This window comes from Phyllopteryx taeniolatus, chromosome 20 (assembly GCF_024500385.1).
Source record: "Phyllopteryx taeniolatus isolate TA_2022b chromosome 20, UOR_Ptae_1.2, whole genome shotgun sequence".
Classification (NCBI taxonomy): domain Eukaryota; kingdom Metazoa; phylum Chordata; class Actinopteri; order Syngnathiformes; family Syngnathidae; genus Phyllopteryx; species Phyllopteryx taeniolatus.
The window spans coordinates 4,220,749-4,240,423 of NC_084521.1; the positions used below are offsets into that span (position 1 = coordinate 4,220,749).

The following is a 19,675-nucleotide window of genomic DNA, read 5'->3' on the forward strand; positions in this document are numbered from 1 at the left end:
AAAAGATGGTCTGAGGGAAGAAAGAAGGGATAGAGGTCATTTGTTTTATATAAGGACGCACGACTTCCACTCGGTTGCATCGCGACGGCTATCCTATCGCGATACCTTTTCCCTCGAGGACCTCCCAAGTCTCGCGATGGTTACGGCGCGAGGGCCTCTCCAAGGAGGTGTGCTTCATGGCGGTCACGGAGACTGCGGTAAATATTTTGCGTCGATAAATGTCGCATGTTAACTGAATTTCTACTCGAGCGGATGTCGTTTAACAAGTGCGTAGACTCCATATCTGTCGAAATGTTGTATTAGTCGAGCTAAGTGTCGTATGTAACGGGGCAGAAATGCGCTTTGCTTTTCGCGCTATTGTAATGAATGGCTAGCAGTTGCTAATCGGTTAGCATCAATGCTAGCCGTCTGAAATGGGGCCTAGATAATCTCTGCATTTTTGTCATTTCTGCGTCATTTAGACAATTTGAGTATATTGTTTTACAATCCCATCGATCTTTGACTTGCTATTGTTCAGCTAAGGGTTAGCTTTTTGCTTACTGAGTGTCCATATACTTTGAATGAAGACCAGTGTTTGCACCGCGCTAACACGTTAACGCAGAACTTTTTAATTTATAAAAAAAATAATAATAATAATTAATACAGGTGCCTGTGATAGGAGGTGCCTTTTTCTTTATTACTTTTGCTGTCGTCTGACGGTTTCACCCCCCCTCATTTCCCTCCCTTAGAATTTGTTGAATTGTTGAAGCTTCCCCCATCATCCTCCCCTCGGGGGCTTCCTTTCCTCAGTGTGGTGGATCCAACTCTTAGCGGGTTTGGTAGGTACGGACTTTTGAAGAAATGACTTTAATAAAAACAGATTTATTTCTAATTTAAAATCAGATTTAAATTTAGTCTTTCAAATCTACTTTTTTGTTTACAAAAATCAGATTTGTCCAAAATGTGTTTAAATACAAAAACAGAAATTAAATATAATTTAAAAAATAAGTTTCAAATAAACATTTTTATTTTAATAGCTTCAAAAGGACTACATAAAATACATATTTAAATATTTGTTTTTCTTAAAATATTTTTTTTTATCAACCATGCTAGTTTTAATTTTATTTAATTATTTTTTAAACTTTGATTTTATTACAGGGAGGCGACGTTATGACGATGGAGAATGGACAGGGCACAGGCTCTAAGCTTGGCCTGCCACCCCTCACCCCGGAGCAGCAGGAGGCGCTGCAGCGGGTAGAGAAGCAATTCGGCTACCCTAAATAATCATTTAAAAATGAAACCGTTGGATGATTTCGATCTAATTTCCTTGCTTTGTGCCAGGCAAAGAAGTATGCCATGGAGCAGAGCATTAAGAGTGTGTTGGTGAAACAGACCATTGCCCATCAGCAACAGCAGCTCACCAATCTGCAGGTGAGATGTACATTTTATTTCCTTGCGCGTGTTGGTTTTACCAAACGAAATAATATAATTGTATCGGCTGTTCAGGCTATAAATTATTAGACGGTATCTTTTATTCAACTATCTCTTGTTTCATTAATTTAAAAAAGCTAATTTGGATGCTTTCCCCCCCCCTATTCTCCACCATGCAGGGAAAAATAAGAGCATGTGTAGAGGGTGTCCTGTTTGTGCCTATTGTGTTCTTTTTCAGGTGGCAGAAATCCCCATGAAGGCATTGGTTATTAAAAAGTGTTTACTGTGTTCTCCTCAAAGGAAGCTTGTTTGCTAATTGTGTTGATTTTGTCATTTAAAAATGGAGGAGGCATGTCGCCAAACTATGTTGTTTAGTGAAGAGTCTGCTTCTAGAGTAGGAACAACACATTTGTCTGTCTAGGTGTAATAACCTTTTTTGTTTTGAAAAGAAAAGAAAAAACAAAAAGCTAAGGGATATCTAACCTACTTTTCAGCACCTTTTTCGTCTTTACTGTCTTTCAGATGGCAGCAGTGACTATGGGCTTTGGAGATCCTCTCTCACCTTTACAATCGGTCAATAGATTATTAAATTTTTTTCTGTGCGCATTCCCAATGGAAAAAAGGACTGTTGATTTGGCACCAATCCCTGCATTTATCTAAGCAAATAATTAACATTTTGGAATAGTACTGCTAGTTTTCCTGCCGTAATGATTGACTAAAAAAGCTTAGAGAGATACTTAAATGCAACGTGAAGTCACAGTGGGGCTTTTCCGATTTTAGCTTTTGGGACAGAAATATAGATTACAAAAAAAAAGTTCTTGCGCTTTTAATTAAAGGTCTAAAAGCCGTTCCTAAACCCATCCTAGCACGGGATAATGGATGGTTAGTATTCGTCCTGTTTGTGGGACTTAAATGAGAGCTGGAACCCACATCTTAAGCTCTTGTTTCCTTGGTGATGGAAAACACATTAGATTTTGTTTTAAATTAAGCCCTGCGTTTTATGCTTTCCTCAAGATTTTATTTGGATTTCGTATGATCTCCACGATTAGTTTTTTTTACCTTTTTTTTTTTTTTTTGGTACCTTACTTGCATCCCTGGACTACAGGTCAGTTTCTGAAGCCAAATGTTTGTGAGGGCTGTGCATGTCAATCACTTCAGTGTTTCCTCTGCCTCCATAAGTCATTTGATAACTCTTATACATGTACATAATTAGACATCTTCCACTATGGTCTGTCCTTTTTGATTACCTTATCTCATTATCTTTAGACCGCCCCACCCCTAACTTTGAATTGGCGCGAGGCTACTTTTGGGAAACCAAAGCACAGTAGAAAAATACACATTTATAATTTCCCGTTTGTGTGTGCGTGTGCATATTCTTCCCTTCTTTCCTTTTCGCTCTAATGCTAATGCGTGGCCTTTTTTTCCTGGTCGGCAGGTGGCAGCTCAGCGGCAGCGCGCTCTCGCCATCATGTGCCGGGTTTACGTGGGCTCCATTTACTATGAGCTCGGCGAGGACACCATCAGACAGGCCTTTGCTCCCTTTGGCCCCATCAAGAGCATTGACATGTCTTGGGACTCGGTGACAATGAAGCACAAGGTCAGTGAGTTGTCTTGTTAACGAGAGCGCCGAGGAAAAAGAGCACGTTAGGTTTTCATTTTATTTCTGGTGGACCGCGCAGGGCTTTGCCTTTGTGGAGTATGACGTGCCAGAGGCTGCCCAGCTGGCTCTGGAGCAGATGAATTCCGTCATGTTGGGTGGGCGAAACATTAAGGTGAGTAGACTGGAGTCTTTTCACGCTAATGGTAAGTTAAGTCAAATGCAGTGGAACCTCCAAAGTCCCAACACTCCTTATTCAATCTCAACTGAAGCGCACAATAGCAGTCACAGAAGATCCAAGTTGAAGTGCTTTTTTTCCCAGAAGTTTAGCCCAGTGTTTCTTAAACATTTTACAGAGTACCACTTAAAAACATACTTGGCTCTCCATGTAACACCAATATGACCAGCATTGAAATACAGTAGGCCCGAATATTGGTCACAAGCTGAAAATTAACAGTTTAGTATTGTTATGCACACTTTGAACATCAACACTGTGGTTAGATTCAGGAAAATTAAAAACTTTACCTAATAAATGATTACTTAAAAAATTTACTTGAATAAAGGTTTGAAAACAATATTTCTGAAGGATAAAATGTAGCTGTGTGTGTGCGCGTGCATGCTTGTCTGTGTATAATTAAATCCAACACAACTGTACTTAACTAATGTACCATAACTGGCCCATCCCTATTGTGTAGCCTGTGCTGGGAAACCACCTTTGCTGCTTTCAATAAGTTTGCCTACTTCACGTTAACTTCCCATGGATATCCGTCTTCTCTTAGCACTGTCCTACGGAGTTAATCCTTTGCTGGCTGAATTGAGGTCCAGTGAGAGCTGCTGCTGACTCCTCACATGATAGCAAGTCCATCACGCAAAAATTTGTTCGACACCTAAAATGCTGTTTTCCAATTTTTACATGCTGGAAAATTGAGGTTCCACTGTACAGTATCATTTCGAATAGCCTAAAATGCATTTCTTGTTTATTGAATAGCTCTTAAAATGTCTCCTTGTCAATATGCAAATACTAATTCTTGTCTTTTGCCTTGTCTGTCTTTGTTGACTTCCAGGTGCGTGGCAGTGTGATTTGCGTGCGTGTGTGTTGAATGTGTCGAATGTGTTGCTTCCACACTTGTATCAAGGCCTGTTCCTAGTGACCGCTCACAGTGCGATTCCCAGCGGCGCGCTGCATCACTCTGTTGCTACGTTGTGCCGATGATGGGCTGCGCCTGGTTGGTGTTGCTTGGCCGCCCCATCTGTAGTACAGATCCCAGTCCCGTCTAGATGGTCGTCACTTAAAAGAAAACTAAACCAGAAGAGAGAGAGAGAGAGAGGGTAGTTAAGCAGTGGTAATGGTAGTAGTTTAAAAATATCTTGAGTCATTTCAAGTGAGGAGCTTGAAGGCGGGTGGGGGAAACCAACAAAAGCATTTTGATTTGGCTCGTCGTGCAGTTCTAAAAACAAATAAAAACTGAATAAATTTAAGCTGCAAATCCTCTTAATAAACATTAGATGCCGTTGCGTCGTATTGTTTTCACACATTCCGTCGTACCCAATTAAAAAAAAAAAAATGAAGGTTCCCCACCCCTGATTTAAGGATTCAAGTACAGTGGTACCTTGACTTACGAGTGCCCCAACTTAGTTTTTCATACGATCTGCCGTTTGGTCAAATAATTTTTTTTCACGTGTGTTGCAAGCAAAAATTTACGTTACAAGCCGACTGCAGATATACTGCTGCTCAAGTAAAGTGGGCAAAAAAAAAAAAGAGCTTCAGTCGCAGATTCACTTTTAGTCATGCACTGTCAAAATAAAAGTACAAAATAAATAGTCACAAGAAGCTACAGAAAGCCCAAACTCAGGCCCAGATGCTCATACACAAACTCACAGGTGAAGTTCGTGATGTCATTTACATGACCACGCCCCTTAAAGGCACACACACAACACCAGTTATTGTGAATCGTTTTGTCCCAATGTACAGTAAATACATTCTTTACATTCTCATTTTTGTTTTGCACTCTACAGTGTTATTTTCCTTTATTAAGAACACATTTTAATGGCATTTGAATGTATTAATATTTAATTTATTTAAGATTTATTATATTTTTTTCTAAAATGGTAAGTCAAGGTACCATTGTATTGAACATGAGAGAACCACATTCCACCAGATGGAGTGTCTTTGTTGAGCCACCTGCAGTGAGTTCAGGTCAGGGTTTCGGAGTGTGTCCTCGGTTTCCCATAGCAACCCTTCCCCGTTAAGTAGCCCTGCTGGTATGATCTGTGCTATAGGTTGGGCGGCCAAGTAACATCGGTCAGGCGCAACCCATCATTGACCAGCTGGCAGAGGAAGCGCGCGCTTTTAACCGCATCTACGTGGCCTCGGTGCACCCCGACCTGTCGGACGACGACATCAAAAGTGTGTTTGAGGCTTTCGGGAGGATCAAATCTTGTATGTTAGCCCGAGACCCCACCTCAGGACGGCACAGAGGCTTCGGCTTCATCGGTGAGCCGGGTGCCGGGTTGGGGGCGTCAGTCCGTACCCCCGTCTCATTGCCTTCTAACTACAATCTTGTTGACTTTCAGAGTACGAAAAGCCTCAGTCGGCCGTGGACGCCGTGTCTTCTATGAACCTCTTTGACCTGGGGGGTCAGTACCTGCGGGTGGGCAAGGCGGTCACGCCTCCCATGCCCCTCCTTACCCCCACCACTCCCGGTGGTCTGCCGCCGGCAGCGGCTGTGGCCGCCGCGGCAGCCACTGCCAAGATTACGGCCCAGGCAAGTATGAATCCCTTCCAAAGGGATTTAATGGCCTTCCAGGTAAATATAAAAATAACTGACGGCCAGTTTGCTTTTAATTGAGGTGACTGGGAGAACGCCAGTTTCGTCGAGTCAATTTTGAGTACAGTGTTCCCCGTTATTCGTGCGGGATGCATATCGAGCGTAAATCCACAAAATAATTGACATAGGATAGAATAGAAAGTTTTTATTGCCATTCTATGGAGATGTGTAACAATCGATCCACAACTAATCTATTATCTATTGACAACTCTTTTGATCATGGATTACTATTTTAGAGACCTTGTTTAGCTTGTCCAAATCCTTGAAATTTTAGCCTCCCAACTGTAAGTTTTCTGATTTCTGTAGTCCTCTGTGAAAGCAGAGTGCTATTTCCATTTAATCAAAATAAGTCAGCATCTGCATTTACTGTGGAAAACAATGATCAACAGTTTTGCCGATTTTCTGGTGGCTATTACGGCCCTAAACAGTAACTGAATAATAATCGGTTTGTTTGCACTTTCTACACTGACAGTTTGAAATAATGTCCTTTTTTTTTTTTAATATAGGGATGGAAATTAAAGTTTAAATTCAATTAATCGAGAGAAAGAAATCTACACTAATCGATTGTTAAAATTACTTGTGACCCTAATTGTAAGGAAATATAGGAATATACATTATAACAAATAATATAGGAAAAATAGAATAGAAATATAATTAAACGATACTAAACATGCTAAAATTATGCAGTGCAAATAACAGTGATGCACATTGGAATAATGTTATATGCACAGGTAGCAATGGAGTCAGTGATATTTTAAATGGGAAAAACAAACTTATAGCAATATGGCTTTTTAATTATCTATGCCACGATATGGCAGCAAAGCACTATATGCTCCTCAACTCACTTTGACGTAGTTCCTTGGCACCAGGATGGCTCCAAAGCATTACTCATATATTATACAGGGCTTTGACCTGAGCGCAAAAGCAGCGACTACCTGAAAATGTCGTCTCCCCGCCTCCCCCCAAAAATCTGCGAGTAGCAAATATCTGGGGGAACACTGTATGTTCATAAGAACAGTCTATTATTGATCTCCATTCTTGAGTAGCACAAGGACGCTCCCATTCACTGCTTGGATATGCAAGCTAAGAGTCTTCTCTTAGTAAGCACAAGTTAGTTTGATTGACCAGAATTTTTTACAGTTGGCTAAATTGTTGTTTTGAAGACGAGCCCGCCTTCCCGTGTCGAGGTGCTGAGCTGTCTCTTCGGTCACACTGTGTTGATTGTTGACTGTGCTGCCTCTGTGCTGTGTTCTTGTGTGTTTCCCTTACCTAATGTCTCCGGCACCCCCCTCTCTCAAGGAGGCCGTAGCTGGCGCGTCAGTCCTGGGGGCGTTAGCCGCGCCCCAGCTTCTTAGTCAGCAGATGGGGATACCGCAGGCCGTCATGGCCGCACAGGCGCCCGGGGTCATCACAGGTGAGAGCGACATTGTACGCTTACTACGACTACAGTGAGCCCCCGTTTATCATGGAGGATAGAATACACACCCCTCCGCAATAGGTGAAAATCTGCCATATAGAGGGACCATGAAGGCATTGTTAAAAATAGTTTTACTAAAAACACATTTCTCTTTAAAACACAAATGTCTTAAAACGCACTTTTTGACGTATTCCTAGGTGCCTGTTCTCACTCTCGCTCGAGGAGTTCTCCAAATAAGATGCACAGCATGCTTGCTTCAAGCTGGTCATTTCTCACTCCAGTTGAAGTTTAGTAAAACTGACACAAAAGACAATCATTGCATCTTTAAACAGAAGTTTAAACCATATAATTTGGTCTAATGGAAGTCTGTAGCATAATGCTAACTTATAAAGTGAAGTGCCATAGCTGTTAATTATAAACCAAACAGTGGCAACTTTAACATAATAGGTGAAAGTCCCCAAATATAAAAAGAAATATTTGAAAAATACACAACTGCAGAAACATTAGATAATCAGGCAATATATTATGAAAACACTCTAACCCAAATACAAAAAAGAAGATAAGTAGTAGTTTGTCAAATAATTTATAGTTTATATGGATTAGGCAGTCCAGTAGAAATGCTTTCAAACTTAAAATTGCTTCATGGCTAATGGTTAAATAATTATAACAAGGCTTTACTTTATTGCACTTAAATTAGACCAAACATAAATATCCATCCATTTTCTGAGCCGCTTCTCCTCACTCGGGTCGCGGGCGTGCTGGAGCCTATCCCAGCTGTCATCGGGCAGGAGGCAGGGTCCACCCTGAACTGGTTGCCAGCCAATTGCAGGCCACATACAAACAAACAAACACATTCGCACTCACATTCCCACCTACAGGCAATTTAGAGTCTCCAATTAATGCATGTTTTTGGGATGTGGGAGGAAACCAGAGTGCCCGGAGAAAACCCACGCAGGCACTGGGAGAACATGCAAACTCCACACAGGCGGGGCCGGGGATTGAACCCGGGTCCTCAGAACTGTGAGGCTGACGCTCTAACCAGTCGACCACGGTGCCGCCAAACATTAATATGAACAATTGAAAAATAGTAGTCAGAACAAAAGTAGACAAGTGGACAAAAACAGCATAACATTTTATTTTCATTCTCTCTTCCTTTGTAGGAGTGACTCCAGTGCGACCCCCCATACCGGTGCTCCCCCAGGTGGGCCTGGTGAACCCCGTGCTGGCGTCACCGCCCGTCCTTTCCAATCAGGCCCTGGCCACCGTCCAGCTGCAGGAGAAGAAGGAGGAGAAAGAGGAGACGCTCCAGGACGGCACGGGCCAGGAGATGCTGAGCGACCAGGAGCACATGAGCATCTCGGGCAGCAGTGCCAGACACATGGTCATGCAGAAACTGCTAAGAAAGTCAGAGGTAACAAACTGCTGGCAAAGTTTGACCGGGAGCTTTTCTTTTTCATGGAGGGAAGGCTGAACAGCAAATATAAGGAAGGGTAAAAATATTTGCAAGAATTGGAAATTAAATAAAATATTAGACAATAATGCAAAATATTAGACCAAAAATATATATCAGGTGAAGATATCACCAAAAATGCAAAAATATTAGATGAAAGAAAATTTGATGGAAAATACACAAGAAACCTCAATATTAGTTAACAAGAAATAGCAAAAATATTAGACCAATAATGCAAAAAACATTGGACAAAAAAACTTTGACAAAAATTCTAAAATATTGGATATAAAATACACAAATATTAAACCAGAATGCTAAGTGTTCCTTAACAAAAACATTTATAAAAAATGTTTTTTGGGTGGCTGGACCAGATGAGTGCCATTTCCATTCATTTCAGTGGGGAAAGATATGTGATACAAGTGATTCCAGTCACGAGCGTTTTCTCTAAGCTGATATCTCAAGACACCATTGTTTACAGAGCAATTTATCGCATTCCCAAAATTCCAACATTTATAGCATTACGCACTTTTTTTTTTGCAAACATACACGCGTGTAATTCAAACCATTCCAGCTTCCAAGTCTCACATTTTAACATTTAATTCCACAGCTTTTTCTAGTCACTTTAACATCTATTTAACATTCACACGCAATTCCTACACAAATCGCATTCTCTAGTTAATTTCTCTCTACTAGTAGATGAGTCTGTCCCTTAACAAATTATTTTTTTAAATTTTTTAATTTTTTTTTTAGTCCACAGTAATGGTCCTGCGTAACATGGTGGGCCCGGAGGACATCGATGATGACCTGGAAGGCGAGGTGACTGAAGAGTGCGGAAAGTTTGGCTCGGTCAACCGCGTCATCATCTACCAGGAGAAACAGGGCGAGGAGGAGGACGCCGACATCATCGTCAAGATCTTCGTAGAGTTCTCCATGGCGTCAGAGATGAACAAAGCCATCCAGGCGCTCAACGACCGCTGGTTCGGCGGACGCAAGGTGGTCGCCGAGGTGTACGACCAAGATCGCTTCAACAGCAGCGATCTGTCGGCGTGAACCACTTCCACACCCCTCATTCCCGTTGCCGTATTTGTAATTGTCATCTTTTTAACAAAAACAAGAATAGCTGTTTATTAATGATGCCTCGTTGGGAGTTTTTGTTTCGCTTTGTGACCTGTGAAGACTCCTGTGGTGCAAGTTCCACATTTTTGTAACCCAGACCCATAAAAATACATTAGGTTTTTTTTTTTTTTTTTTTTTTTTTGGCTCGTTTACATTTTTTTTTTTCATGAAATCGTTGGACCATATAAACACTTTGTTTCTACAATTAAAGGTTATTTGTCCACAACTTTGGTGATGCACTTTTCTTCATGGTAATACAGTTAACACGGTTAACTTAATTCCAAAAATGAGTCAAAGAAAAATTACAAAGAAATGAAAAATACATAGACCAATAATATTGAGATAAACAAAAAACAAAACTCATGCAGGCAAAATATACAAACATTTTAAAAATGGACTACAAATATGAAAACATAACTGGAAAAACTAAATGAAGAATTTGAGAATACTGCAAATTAGACCAAAACAAATACAGAAAATGTTTGACTACAATTGATCAAAAATACATGTTAACAAAAATACTATATCAAATATGAAAATAGTTCTGAATAGATTAAAAATAGACAAGTAAAAAAAGAAAAACTACAGTATGGCATAAAATTCTAAAATAGATACAAAAGTGAAATATTAGATGGGGAAAATACTAAAGGAATTTTGTAAAAAAATTTATATGAATTAGGACTATTGTACAAATACTTAAAATTGCAATTACAGTATGAATAAAGCTGATAGTAAGCTAAATCAGCAATTCAAAAGTAGGGTATGGTGAATCATTGCCGAAGTACAGTTCAGCTGTAGTTAGCGTTTAAATTCAATACATTTGCATTAAGAACTGTTTGTTTTTAAACATTTATTCAGCTACAATTTTTATTTAACTTTTATCTTCAATACATTTTAATTGAATCATTATTGAAGTACAGTTTTGTAAGTATATTTTTAGGTGGTACTAAATCACTGCACTAAATTTTTGTTTTGACGCGCAATTGCATTTACACGTTGAAGTTCCAGTGTTTGGCGGGCTAGATGGCGCCATACATCCAGGGCTCAGCGACAATAGTGCGTCAGGGGGGCCGGAACGCCGCGGTCCTATGGCCGCAAACGTAGCCCAGCCCCCCATACGCCTAACCGGCCTGGCTTGGGCTCAACAGAAGCAGGGAAGAAGCGCCGCGCGCCCGTGTTTGGAGAAAAGCTTATACACTCACTGTGGCGCATTCCCCCTTCCCCCAAAAGAAAAACTCGACACGTTGACTTTTATCCTGGCGTGGTGATTTTTACACGGAAGTAAACGGCGTTATTTCCCCTCACATCTTCTGCGGTACTTGTGGAAGCTAACGGCGGCTACTGGCAAGGCACAATGGACGTTAGCGATGGAGGCTAACCGTAACTAGCTCACTACCACACAAACCGGCGAGGGGCGACTAAGTACCCCCATGGGCACCGTGTTGAAGCTCCCTTGACTTGTTCCGCTGCACGCGGTCTCCACCCCAACCCTTCGGCGGCGGTGGCGCTCTCGACGCCGCCTGACAAGTGTTTTTTTTCGGAGCTGAGACGCCAGGATGGTGGCGGTGGTAGCTAACTTCGAGGCAAACAGTCCGAGTCAAGTGAGACCATCGCTGTCTTTTTATGTTTTGTTCATGTAAAGCCCAGAGGGAAGGCGCTAATATTCCTCCTGACATTGGCCGGGGGATTATTTTTTTAATTGGATTCCGGCCTGCTGGTTCGCGAGCGAAGCAACCCCCTCTAACCATCCACCATCCATCCGCCTAACCACGCTTCGCCCTCCGATGCGGAGCCTCCAGTGACACCCACCCGAGGGACCCTCTCCCTCCCTCCCCGACATGCTCAAGTGTATCCCGCTGTGGCGATGCAACCGCCACGTCGAGTCGGTGGACAAGCGGCACTGCAATCTGCAGGCGGTCCCCGACGAGGTCTTCCGATACAGCCGCAGTCTGGAAGAGCTTCTGCTGGACGCCAACCAACTCAAAGAGCTGCCCAAGGTAAGCTTTTTTTTTTTTTTTTTTTTTTTTTTGGTGGGGGGCTGCAAAAATCTATGCGGAGTATCAGACATCGTCACACACGCAAGCTGTTTTTTCAGCTGCATAAATCAAACATGCAGGGGAAATGGTTCCCCTGTTGTCACTTATGGTCATTGGGGCAATCTAAAAGTGGACTGAAGGCCTCCATGAATGGGATGACTAACAAAACCATCCCTATCGACTCAATGAAACATGGCAAAAGTTAACAAGAAGTTGGTCTTGAACAGTGTAGAAGTGTTTACCTGCCTCAGTGAATGGGACCAATGGCAAAACCATCCATACCTACTGTTGGAAATGTGTCAAAAGTTTACAAAAGTGAGTCAATGGAGCAGTTTAAAACTTGTTTGAATGCTTCAGTGAATGTCTTGAATGGCAAGACAGTCCTTACATACTGTATTAAACATGAGAAAGTTTACAAAAAGTTGGTCTGGAACAATTTAAAAGTGGTTATGTGCCTCAGTGAATGGGTCATAAATGGCAAAACTACATACCTACTGTTGGAAATGTGTCAACATTTCACCAACCTTGGTCACTGAAGCAGTATAAAACTTGGTTGAATGCTTCAGTGAATGGGATGAATGGCAAAACTGTCCCCAATTACTATGTATATACACAAATACAGTATTGGAAAAAAAATGCATTAGAGGAAAAAATATATTAGAATGAAAAAAATTACATGAATAATGCGCAATTTTAAAAAATACAGTATTATAGATGGAAAATACAAAGATAGTAAAAATTAGAAGGAAATACGAACACATTACAACAAAAAAAAAAATGCTCGACCAAAATATTTGCTAAAAAATACACAAATAAAAAACAAAAATATTAGGCAAAATACAATAACATGAAAAAATAAACAGCACAAATATTGGATGACAGATACAGTAAATGAAAACAAAGCAAAAACAAAGTATACAAACAATATTCAAAATAATAGACCAAAACAGAAAATCATCATAAATATTAGTAAAAAAATACTACCATATTTGGTGAAGAATACACAATTATAGAAAAGCACCGACATATTAAACAATTAGGAGAACATAATGCTAAACATTATAGAAAAATAAAAAAAATAAACAAGTATACAAACAGACATATTAAACAAAAATATTTGAAAATAATGCTATATATTAGCCATTTAAAAAAAAAAAGAAAAATACAAAATTACTAGCCCAAAAATACAACAATATCCGTCAGCGTCCTCTTCTATGTCGCCATCCTCTTCTTCTACGTTTTGCATCTTGTTCTTTGTTTATTTGTTTACTGTTTCAGCACTGGCCAGAAGCTGAAAGACAAGTACTCATTTCAAAGACTGTAAGTACGATAGTAACTGGGGGATGCAGCTATTGAATAGGTTTATAATCGATTTGTCTACCGATTAGCTCATCGATTTATCAAGTACTCTGATTCAAATTGTTTTTTGCATTATTTAACACAACAACACAAACATGTGCATGTGAGGTGCAGGGGTTATTTTGTCCGCTTGGGCTCGCCATCCTCATGGTTTATATGTGACTTTGAGTGTATATGGCTTTAAAAGGCGGTACCTGGCCTGGTGAGTGACATGGGTGTCAGCGAATGAGATTGTTAAATTGGCTGGGTGTTAACTGGCTAAATCATTAGCGAGTCTGGGCCTACGAATTTGCTTACTACGTGTGTTTTTTTGTTGTTTTTTTTTACTCTTTGTTCAATAAAGACATTGAAAGTTTTAGTTTTTCAATTTATTCGATTAATCGTTGCAGCTTTGGAACAAAAGTAGCAAACTACCTCCGACTGTACGACATTCACATAGTGAACCCGCAAGCGTATCAAGATTATGACTGCGCTTGTTCATCTGCATGCTCATGTCCCGGGGCTTTGTTTACAGACTTATTAGTATTTTATGACGTCATTTAAATTTTCTAGACCTACGCCGCAGTAATAATCAGTACGTAGCCGGGCATAGCAAGCCATGGTTAATTACCCATGGCCAGTGTGCCAGTCATGCAATGTAGAAGCAGCGACTTCTTATTGTTTGCGCTTTAGCAAAGTGAACAGATGGAGATTTAGCCATCCACAGTTTAAGTTTAAATTTGCAGTCCTTTACCCCCCCCCCCCCCCCCCCCCCCCCTCTCAAACCCCAAGGCACTGCCCACCAGTCCTAGATTATGCCTCTGCTCTAATAATGCCACAAACACATTTGTAAACATGTTTACCAATGGTACTACTACTCAGAAAGGATGGACACGTCTATTGTAACAGGACAGCCGTAAAAATTTCATTGACCCATGCCCGAAATTGCACAGTCAGTCGGACGTTTTGGTTCCAATAAGCCGTTTTCGACAATTTGCATGAAATATGGGCCTGGAATGTATGAAAAAAATAATAGCCCCTGACATCAGTTTCCCCGATTGACATGACATTGGGTGTACGCGTTTATCGTAACAAGATGAATGATCATGTCTCAATGGCCGATGCGCAAACTTGAACAGGGAATTGACCATTTTGGGAGCAAATTCCATGTAGTTTGTCCAAGTGGAGCTGCCATTCAGCGTCCGCTGCAGATTTATTTGCGATCATATTTTGGGTAACAACATCCCACCTGCCTTCATAGTCTAGTACCCCGAATTGCAGACAGTGTGCTAGCTCTCTTTGGGACCATGTTCCAATGATCAATAACTTCTTCTTCATTGAAACTAACAGCGGAGCCATCTGTTCTTGTCTTCCAAGGCGGTTGCTGTGTTTAACATCCCGATTACAAACGGCTCAAAGATCCCGTTGAGGAAGCGGGAGTGACCTTATTCTCCGGTCTCATGACAGGTTACAAAGGAGTCCATTCACCACCAATCCCGTTACCCCCCAACTCCCTCCTCACCGTATCAAATATCGCAGCTCTAGTCGGACTGCACTGTCCACAGCCGTCCTTGTACTGTGCGAAGGTGGCAACGCATCACTGACCGGTTTAAAAAGATGACGCAGAAGAGTGTTTAAAGACAACAGACACCACCTGTACGCATGTAGCATTTACAGTAGTGGGTGTTGTTTTTGAGGGTTCTCCATTGTCGACACAGGCAAATAAATTCCTGATGGGCGTGTCCCCAATTGATTCTGCTGAACAGGTTCTATGCCTGCTGCTCCCTCTGCTATTACCCAATACGGCCTCGGAGGCACACCGATGGCCGCCTTAATGCTTTGAAACCTTAACGCTGCATTATTGCCGTAAGTGGTTACACAGGACCAAGTGGCCGACTCTTAGGTCTTTGAAGTGGCTTCTTATCTTAGGGGACGATTAGTTTGACACTGTTGTTACTCGGGGACGTAATGGTATGCTAAAAATTACAGTTAGGTGTGTCCCTTGGTTTTAAGACCATAGAGAAAAGAATGCATGTCATAAACCTGCTTTTTTTGTGTGTAAAAAGGAACAGATTTAATGTAATTTAATGTGAAATGTAAAAATACCGTAAACTGCTAGGAGTAAGGAGTAGGAGTATGCTTTTTTTTAATTTTAAGGTTGTTGTGATGCCATTTGAAATGAGTTAACGAGTTTGACGTGCTGGCAAAAGTCAATCATTAATGCATGATGTCCTCTAGCCAGAGGCTGAGCTACACTGTATTTGTCCGCAAAGATTTGTGGCTCGATCGCGAGGCACACTTTGCGTTACACTTCCCGTCCCTTCTCTGTACCCGTAATCCCCCCGTCATCTGAGTCATTTGGGAATGCCGACTGTTGAAAATGTTGTTACCGTGCCTCTCGTGCAGGGCCGGAGAGAGATCCAGAGCGGCCATGTGAGAGATCTGAGCGCATTCAGCAGGTTCTTTTGTCTGAGCTGATGACCAGCTGGTCCCACATCCTGCCCGCCACTGTCCTCCCCCTTCCCCCCCACCCCAATCTGGTGTGTGTGAGCAAATTTGTGGTACTGGTGCTAGTGGGCTGTAATTTATTCCTGAGAAGGATTAGCAAGAGGGGAAGGCATGGGGAGGAGCGCAGGGGTCTTTTTTTTTTTTTTTTTCCCCATGCTGGAGGAAGTGATCTAGGAACTGAGCTACACTGATCCCCTAGTCCTTTGGGGATCTGACGTTAGGATCATCCAGCCATGAGTTGATTATTCTTTTAAAGGCTGCTACTCAGCCGTCCAGCTCCGTTTTATTTTATTTATTTTATTTTTTTTGCACTACTGTCAAACTTCTGTCAACTTCTGCCTAACACAGCAAGTTTATTTACTGAAAACAAACAAAATAACTAAAATTGACTTTTTTTTTTCATGAACTAAAACTTTAAAATTAGTTGTTTAAAAAAAAAAAAGATACATGAAACCCTTCACGGCATTGTCTGTTTACAAAACTAATTCAAACTATGGAGGTGTATCTGTGAATTTCCAACACCACCATCAGATTTTTTTACTATCAAAAGATTCAGTGGCAAAAATCCAATTCAAACTCAGATAGCACAAAAATACCACAAAAGGTCAAGATGTGGGTGACTAGTGCAATCTGAGTTTAGAATTTCTAACACTGACTTATTATTTTTTAATTTAGAATTTAGGACAATACATTTTTGACACTGAATTTTTGCCTGGGGCCTTTTTTAATCGCACACCTGACAAATACCTTGTGTTATAAAAACAAATACTGAAACTATTAAAAACAAAAGTAAAACAAAGCATTTTCAAAAAAAAAAAAAAAAAAAAAAAGAATTAAAGCTCAATTTAAAAACCAAAAAGTCAAAATGAAATTTAAAAAAAAAACAAAAAACTAAAACAACAGAAAAATCCCAAACTATTACCAGTACAACCTTACAACGCACCCACCGGTGCATCCAGCCATCTGTCCTCCCCAGGCACTCGCCCGGTAGCCAGCGACAAAGGTAAACACGGAAGCAAAGCTCCAGTGAATAATTCATGGCTGTGGTTGTGGCGACGGCAGCTGTTTGCCGTCGAGGAGCCTCGCAGAGAATCTGTGGGATGGCAGCTCCCTTGGCTGCAGGCATCAAGCACGCACAGACGCACAAAAGCCCAGGCCAACACTTGCGGCTAACAGCAAGCTCAAAGGCTGATGGATGACTGGCTTATCAAGTTGCTACCCAGTGTGTGCTTTATTTTACAGCCTGTCGCTTCTGGAGTCACCTGTGTTTATGAATCAAATATTTGTGCTGAATCAGGAATCACGAGTCCGGGGTATTAATTAGCTGGGATGCTATGAGTCCTTTGGTACACAAGGCTAGTTAGCAAAAAAAAAAAAGAAAGAGAGAGAGACGCATTTGTACTGAATTTAGCGGACTCACTGCCAAACGATGCGACAAAATAGTGTGCTATGTTTTTCGGCGAGTCCACTAACTTGAGTCTGTGAATCCATACGACTAAATCGTCCGCTAACTCTAGCGAACTGCTACGACTGAATCGTCAGAGAGCGCTGACTTACTAACAACCGAATCTTCAGTCTGCGGCTTTTTAACTCGAACCCATATGTCTGAATTATCAGAGTCTGCGTTAACTTTGCAATCCACGGAAGCCTACTAGATGCACTATTTGGGGCATGTTGCAAAGTTTTTGGTGAGGCTGACACACACACACGCGCACACACACACACACACACACACTGGACAAGAAGCCCTAGTTTGTTTTCGCACGGGTCAAGTAGAGCTGTCAGCATCCAGGGTTTGGCCGCGTTGATTTGTTGACGTGTGCGTTCCTTGTGTTGATTCCTTTTGTTTCGGGGGCGTCCCCGTCGACAGGAAGCGGGATAATCGAGCCAGCCGTGGAATGCGCTGTTTTTGTGCGACCATTTTAGCGCTTTAGTGTATATTGACGGAAAACAGCGGAGAATGCAGACAGATTTAATTATTATTATTTTTTTTATTCAGCACTGCAGTCTTTACCCAATCACTCGTGATGGCGCTTAGATAAGAAACATAAAGTCCCAGGGCTCCAGAGTGAGGAGAACGAAGCAGAGTGATGCTTCGGTCTTGTTGCTCGAGTGCTTCTTCTCCACTTCCTGCTGAGTCGGTCACATCACCACAGCGTATTATAAACCTGCAAGCAACGGGTATTTGAACACAAACACTGCAGTAACACATCGAGAGAGCCACATTTTTTTAATGTGATCTATATATGCCTGTGAGTGTTGTTATATTGTCTATCACACTATCAACAAAGTTTTGCTTTGTGACCGATAATAAAAAGCAGCAAGCAAGTTTGGACATCCATCTTTTAACACGAGTAGTTCTTGTACAAGTGTAAAAAAAACCCAACCTGTAAAATAAAATTACTTTGCCTTTGTGTGTGTGACAAACGTAGCCTTTAAGGAAGTGGAGCAAGTTTTGTACAAATATTATTGTAGCACGCATGTTGAAGTGGAGGCCCGGAGGCCAGATCCGGCCTGCCTCATAATTTTTTTGTGGCCCAATAAAGCAAATAAAGTTAAGTGTGTGTGTGTGTGTGTGGGTGGGTGAGAGCTCAACCGAAAGCACAGCAACGGTACGCGTGACGAAGCAGTAACTGGCAATTCATGAGACCCCGCCAACCGCCCCCGCATCCGTCCTCTCGCTACTCCCGGCGACGCTGTCGCGACAAAATCCAGACAAAATCCGCCGATCGAGCGCTCACTCACGCAAGTGTTGACGTCACTACCCGAGGGTCCGTTGCTGAAAAGTCCCCAAAACGGCTCCATTGAGCTCTATTGTGTTTGTCTCCCACCCACCCGGCAGCTTCCAAGTGATGTTTCCTCCCTCTTACGCGTGTGAGGTCAGCCAAGTGTCGCATAACAATATGAATTCCTGCATTCTGGAGAAAATTCATACATTGGCGCCTTGAGATGAATTCTAAAAAAATTAAATAGTACCTACGTTTTCATCAGGATTCATCAATGTCCTAAAATTTGTGAGTTTTCAGGTGTGTTGTGACCCCCTCCAAAATGGCGAAAGAAATAATAATAATAATAATAACAAACACAGCAATTCCAAGAGGGCCTGGTGCCAGAGATATATTTGTTCCCAGTGTAATTAGCTCAGCGTGGTTGTGTTTGCGACACTTGACACAGGCATGCCTGGAATCCCCAGGAGTTTGTCGTAACCCCCCCCACAACCCCCGCCCATTCCACCTCTCACACACTTGAACTTACTCATTGCACATTCCCGTTGACCAACACAAACATACACGCACGCACACTCGCACACTGAAGTATGTGCAGCACACACAGCTCACTCCTGCACAATTCTCAACGTAATATCCCTTAAACACAAGCCTGTCCTATTTTGTTTTTATAAAGTTAGCCATTGTTCTTTGGGGATGCAAACGCGATCACGAAGAAAATTTGCAGACTGGTTTTTTTTCTTTTTTTCCTGTGTATGTTTTGACAGTGATTAGTGTGGGAAGAGAACACTGTGCGACGTTTCAGATGCTTCTACTCAGCATTTCAGGAGAGGACAATCCCAGTTTTGCATTACCTTTGTTTGTCTCAGAAAAATCTGATTATTGTTAAACTTTTTCTACCCAAACGGTAACAAAAACATTTTAGAGCTGTGATTGAAAAGCTATGAATCTGGAATATTTTTGCTCATCTTAACCCGGCCTTTTTTCCCCCCATTGTGGTGCACTACACATTTGTGTTGTTCCCATTGCAAGTGATAAAGTCAAAACAACCCTCATTCCATTCATAAAATTCCTTTTCTCTAACACCAAAGTTGACAATTCGACAGCAAGACTGCAAAAGTGTACCACAGCGAGCGGCACTCTGTACTGAAAAGTAGGACGGTTATGGTCTTTATATTTTACCTTTTCCAATTGAAACCCCCCAAAAAAGCATACCGAATTAAACAGGACTATTGTTTGGAGAACAACC

At 41.6% G+C, this 19,675-nt stretch overlaps 2 protein-coding genes across 33 annotated transcripts in view; both read left to right on the plus strand.

Annotated features, from left to right (window-relative positions):
- The first annotated feature begins 85 nt into the window (after window positions 1-85).
- On the plus strand, window positions 86-10,044 carry LOC133470579 (poly(U)-binding-splicing factor PUF60-like). 6 transcript variants are annotated; one of them, XM_061759117.1, is made up of 12 exons: window positions 86-197; window positions 729-822; window positions 1,138-1,233; window positions 1,321-1,410; window positions 1,933-1,983; window positions 2,846-3,007; window positions 3,090-3,182; window positions 5,288-5,501; window positions 5,582-5,814; window positions 7,135-7,249; window positions 8,413-8,663; window positions 9,453-10,044. In XM_061759117.1, the coding sequence occupies exons 3-12, from the start codon at window positions 1,150-1,152 to the stop codon at window positions 9,750-9,752; spliced, it is 1,593 nt and encodes a 530-aa protein (XP_061615101.1). In that variant the 5' UTR covers window positions 86-197; window positions 729-822; window positions 1,138-1,149; the 3' UTR covers window positions 9,753-10,044. The 6 variants fall into 6 exon arrangements, with proteins under 6 accessions (XP_061615101.1, XP_061615100.1, XP_061615099.1 ...); XM_061759116.1 differs by having other exon boundaries at window positions 729-818; XM_061759115.1 differs by lacking the exon at window positions 729-822 and having other exon boundaries at window positions 152-197.
- An 838-nt stretch (window positions 10,045-10,882) lies between these two features.
- scrib (scribble planar cell polarity protein) overlaps window positions 10,883-19,675 on the plus strand; it is a 60,613-nt gene continuing 51,820 nt past the window's right edge. For 7 of the 27 annotated variants that reach the window (XM_061759086.1, XM_061759098.1, XM_061759094.1 and 4 more), the window contains exon 1: window positions 10,885-11,815. In XM_061759086.1, coding sequence (XP_061615070.1) covers window positions 11,657-11,815 — 159 coding nt within the window. In that variant the 5' untranslated portion in view covers window positions 10,885-11,656. Of the gene's footprint in view, window positions 11,816-19,675 lie in introns of all 27 variants that reach the window. The other 20 variants (XM_061759096.1, XM_061759102.1, XM_061759099.1 and 17 more) reach the window with 6 other exon arrangements.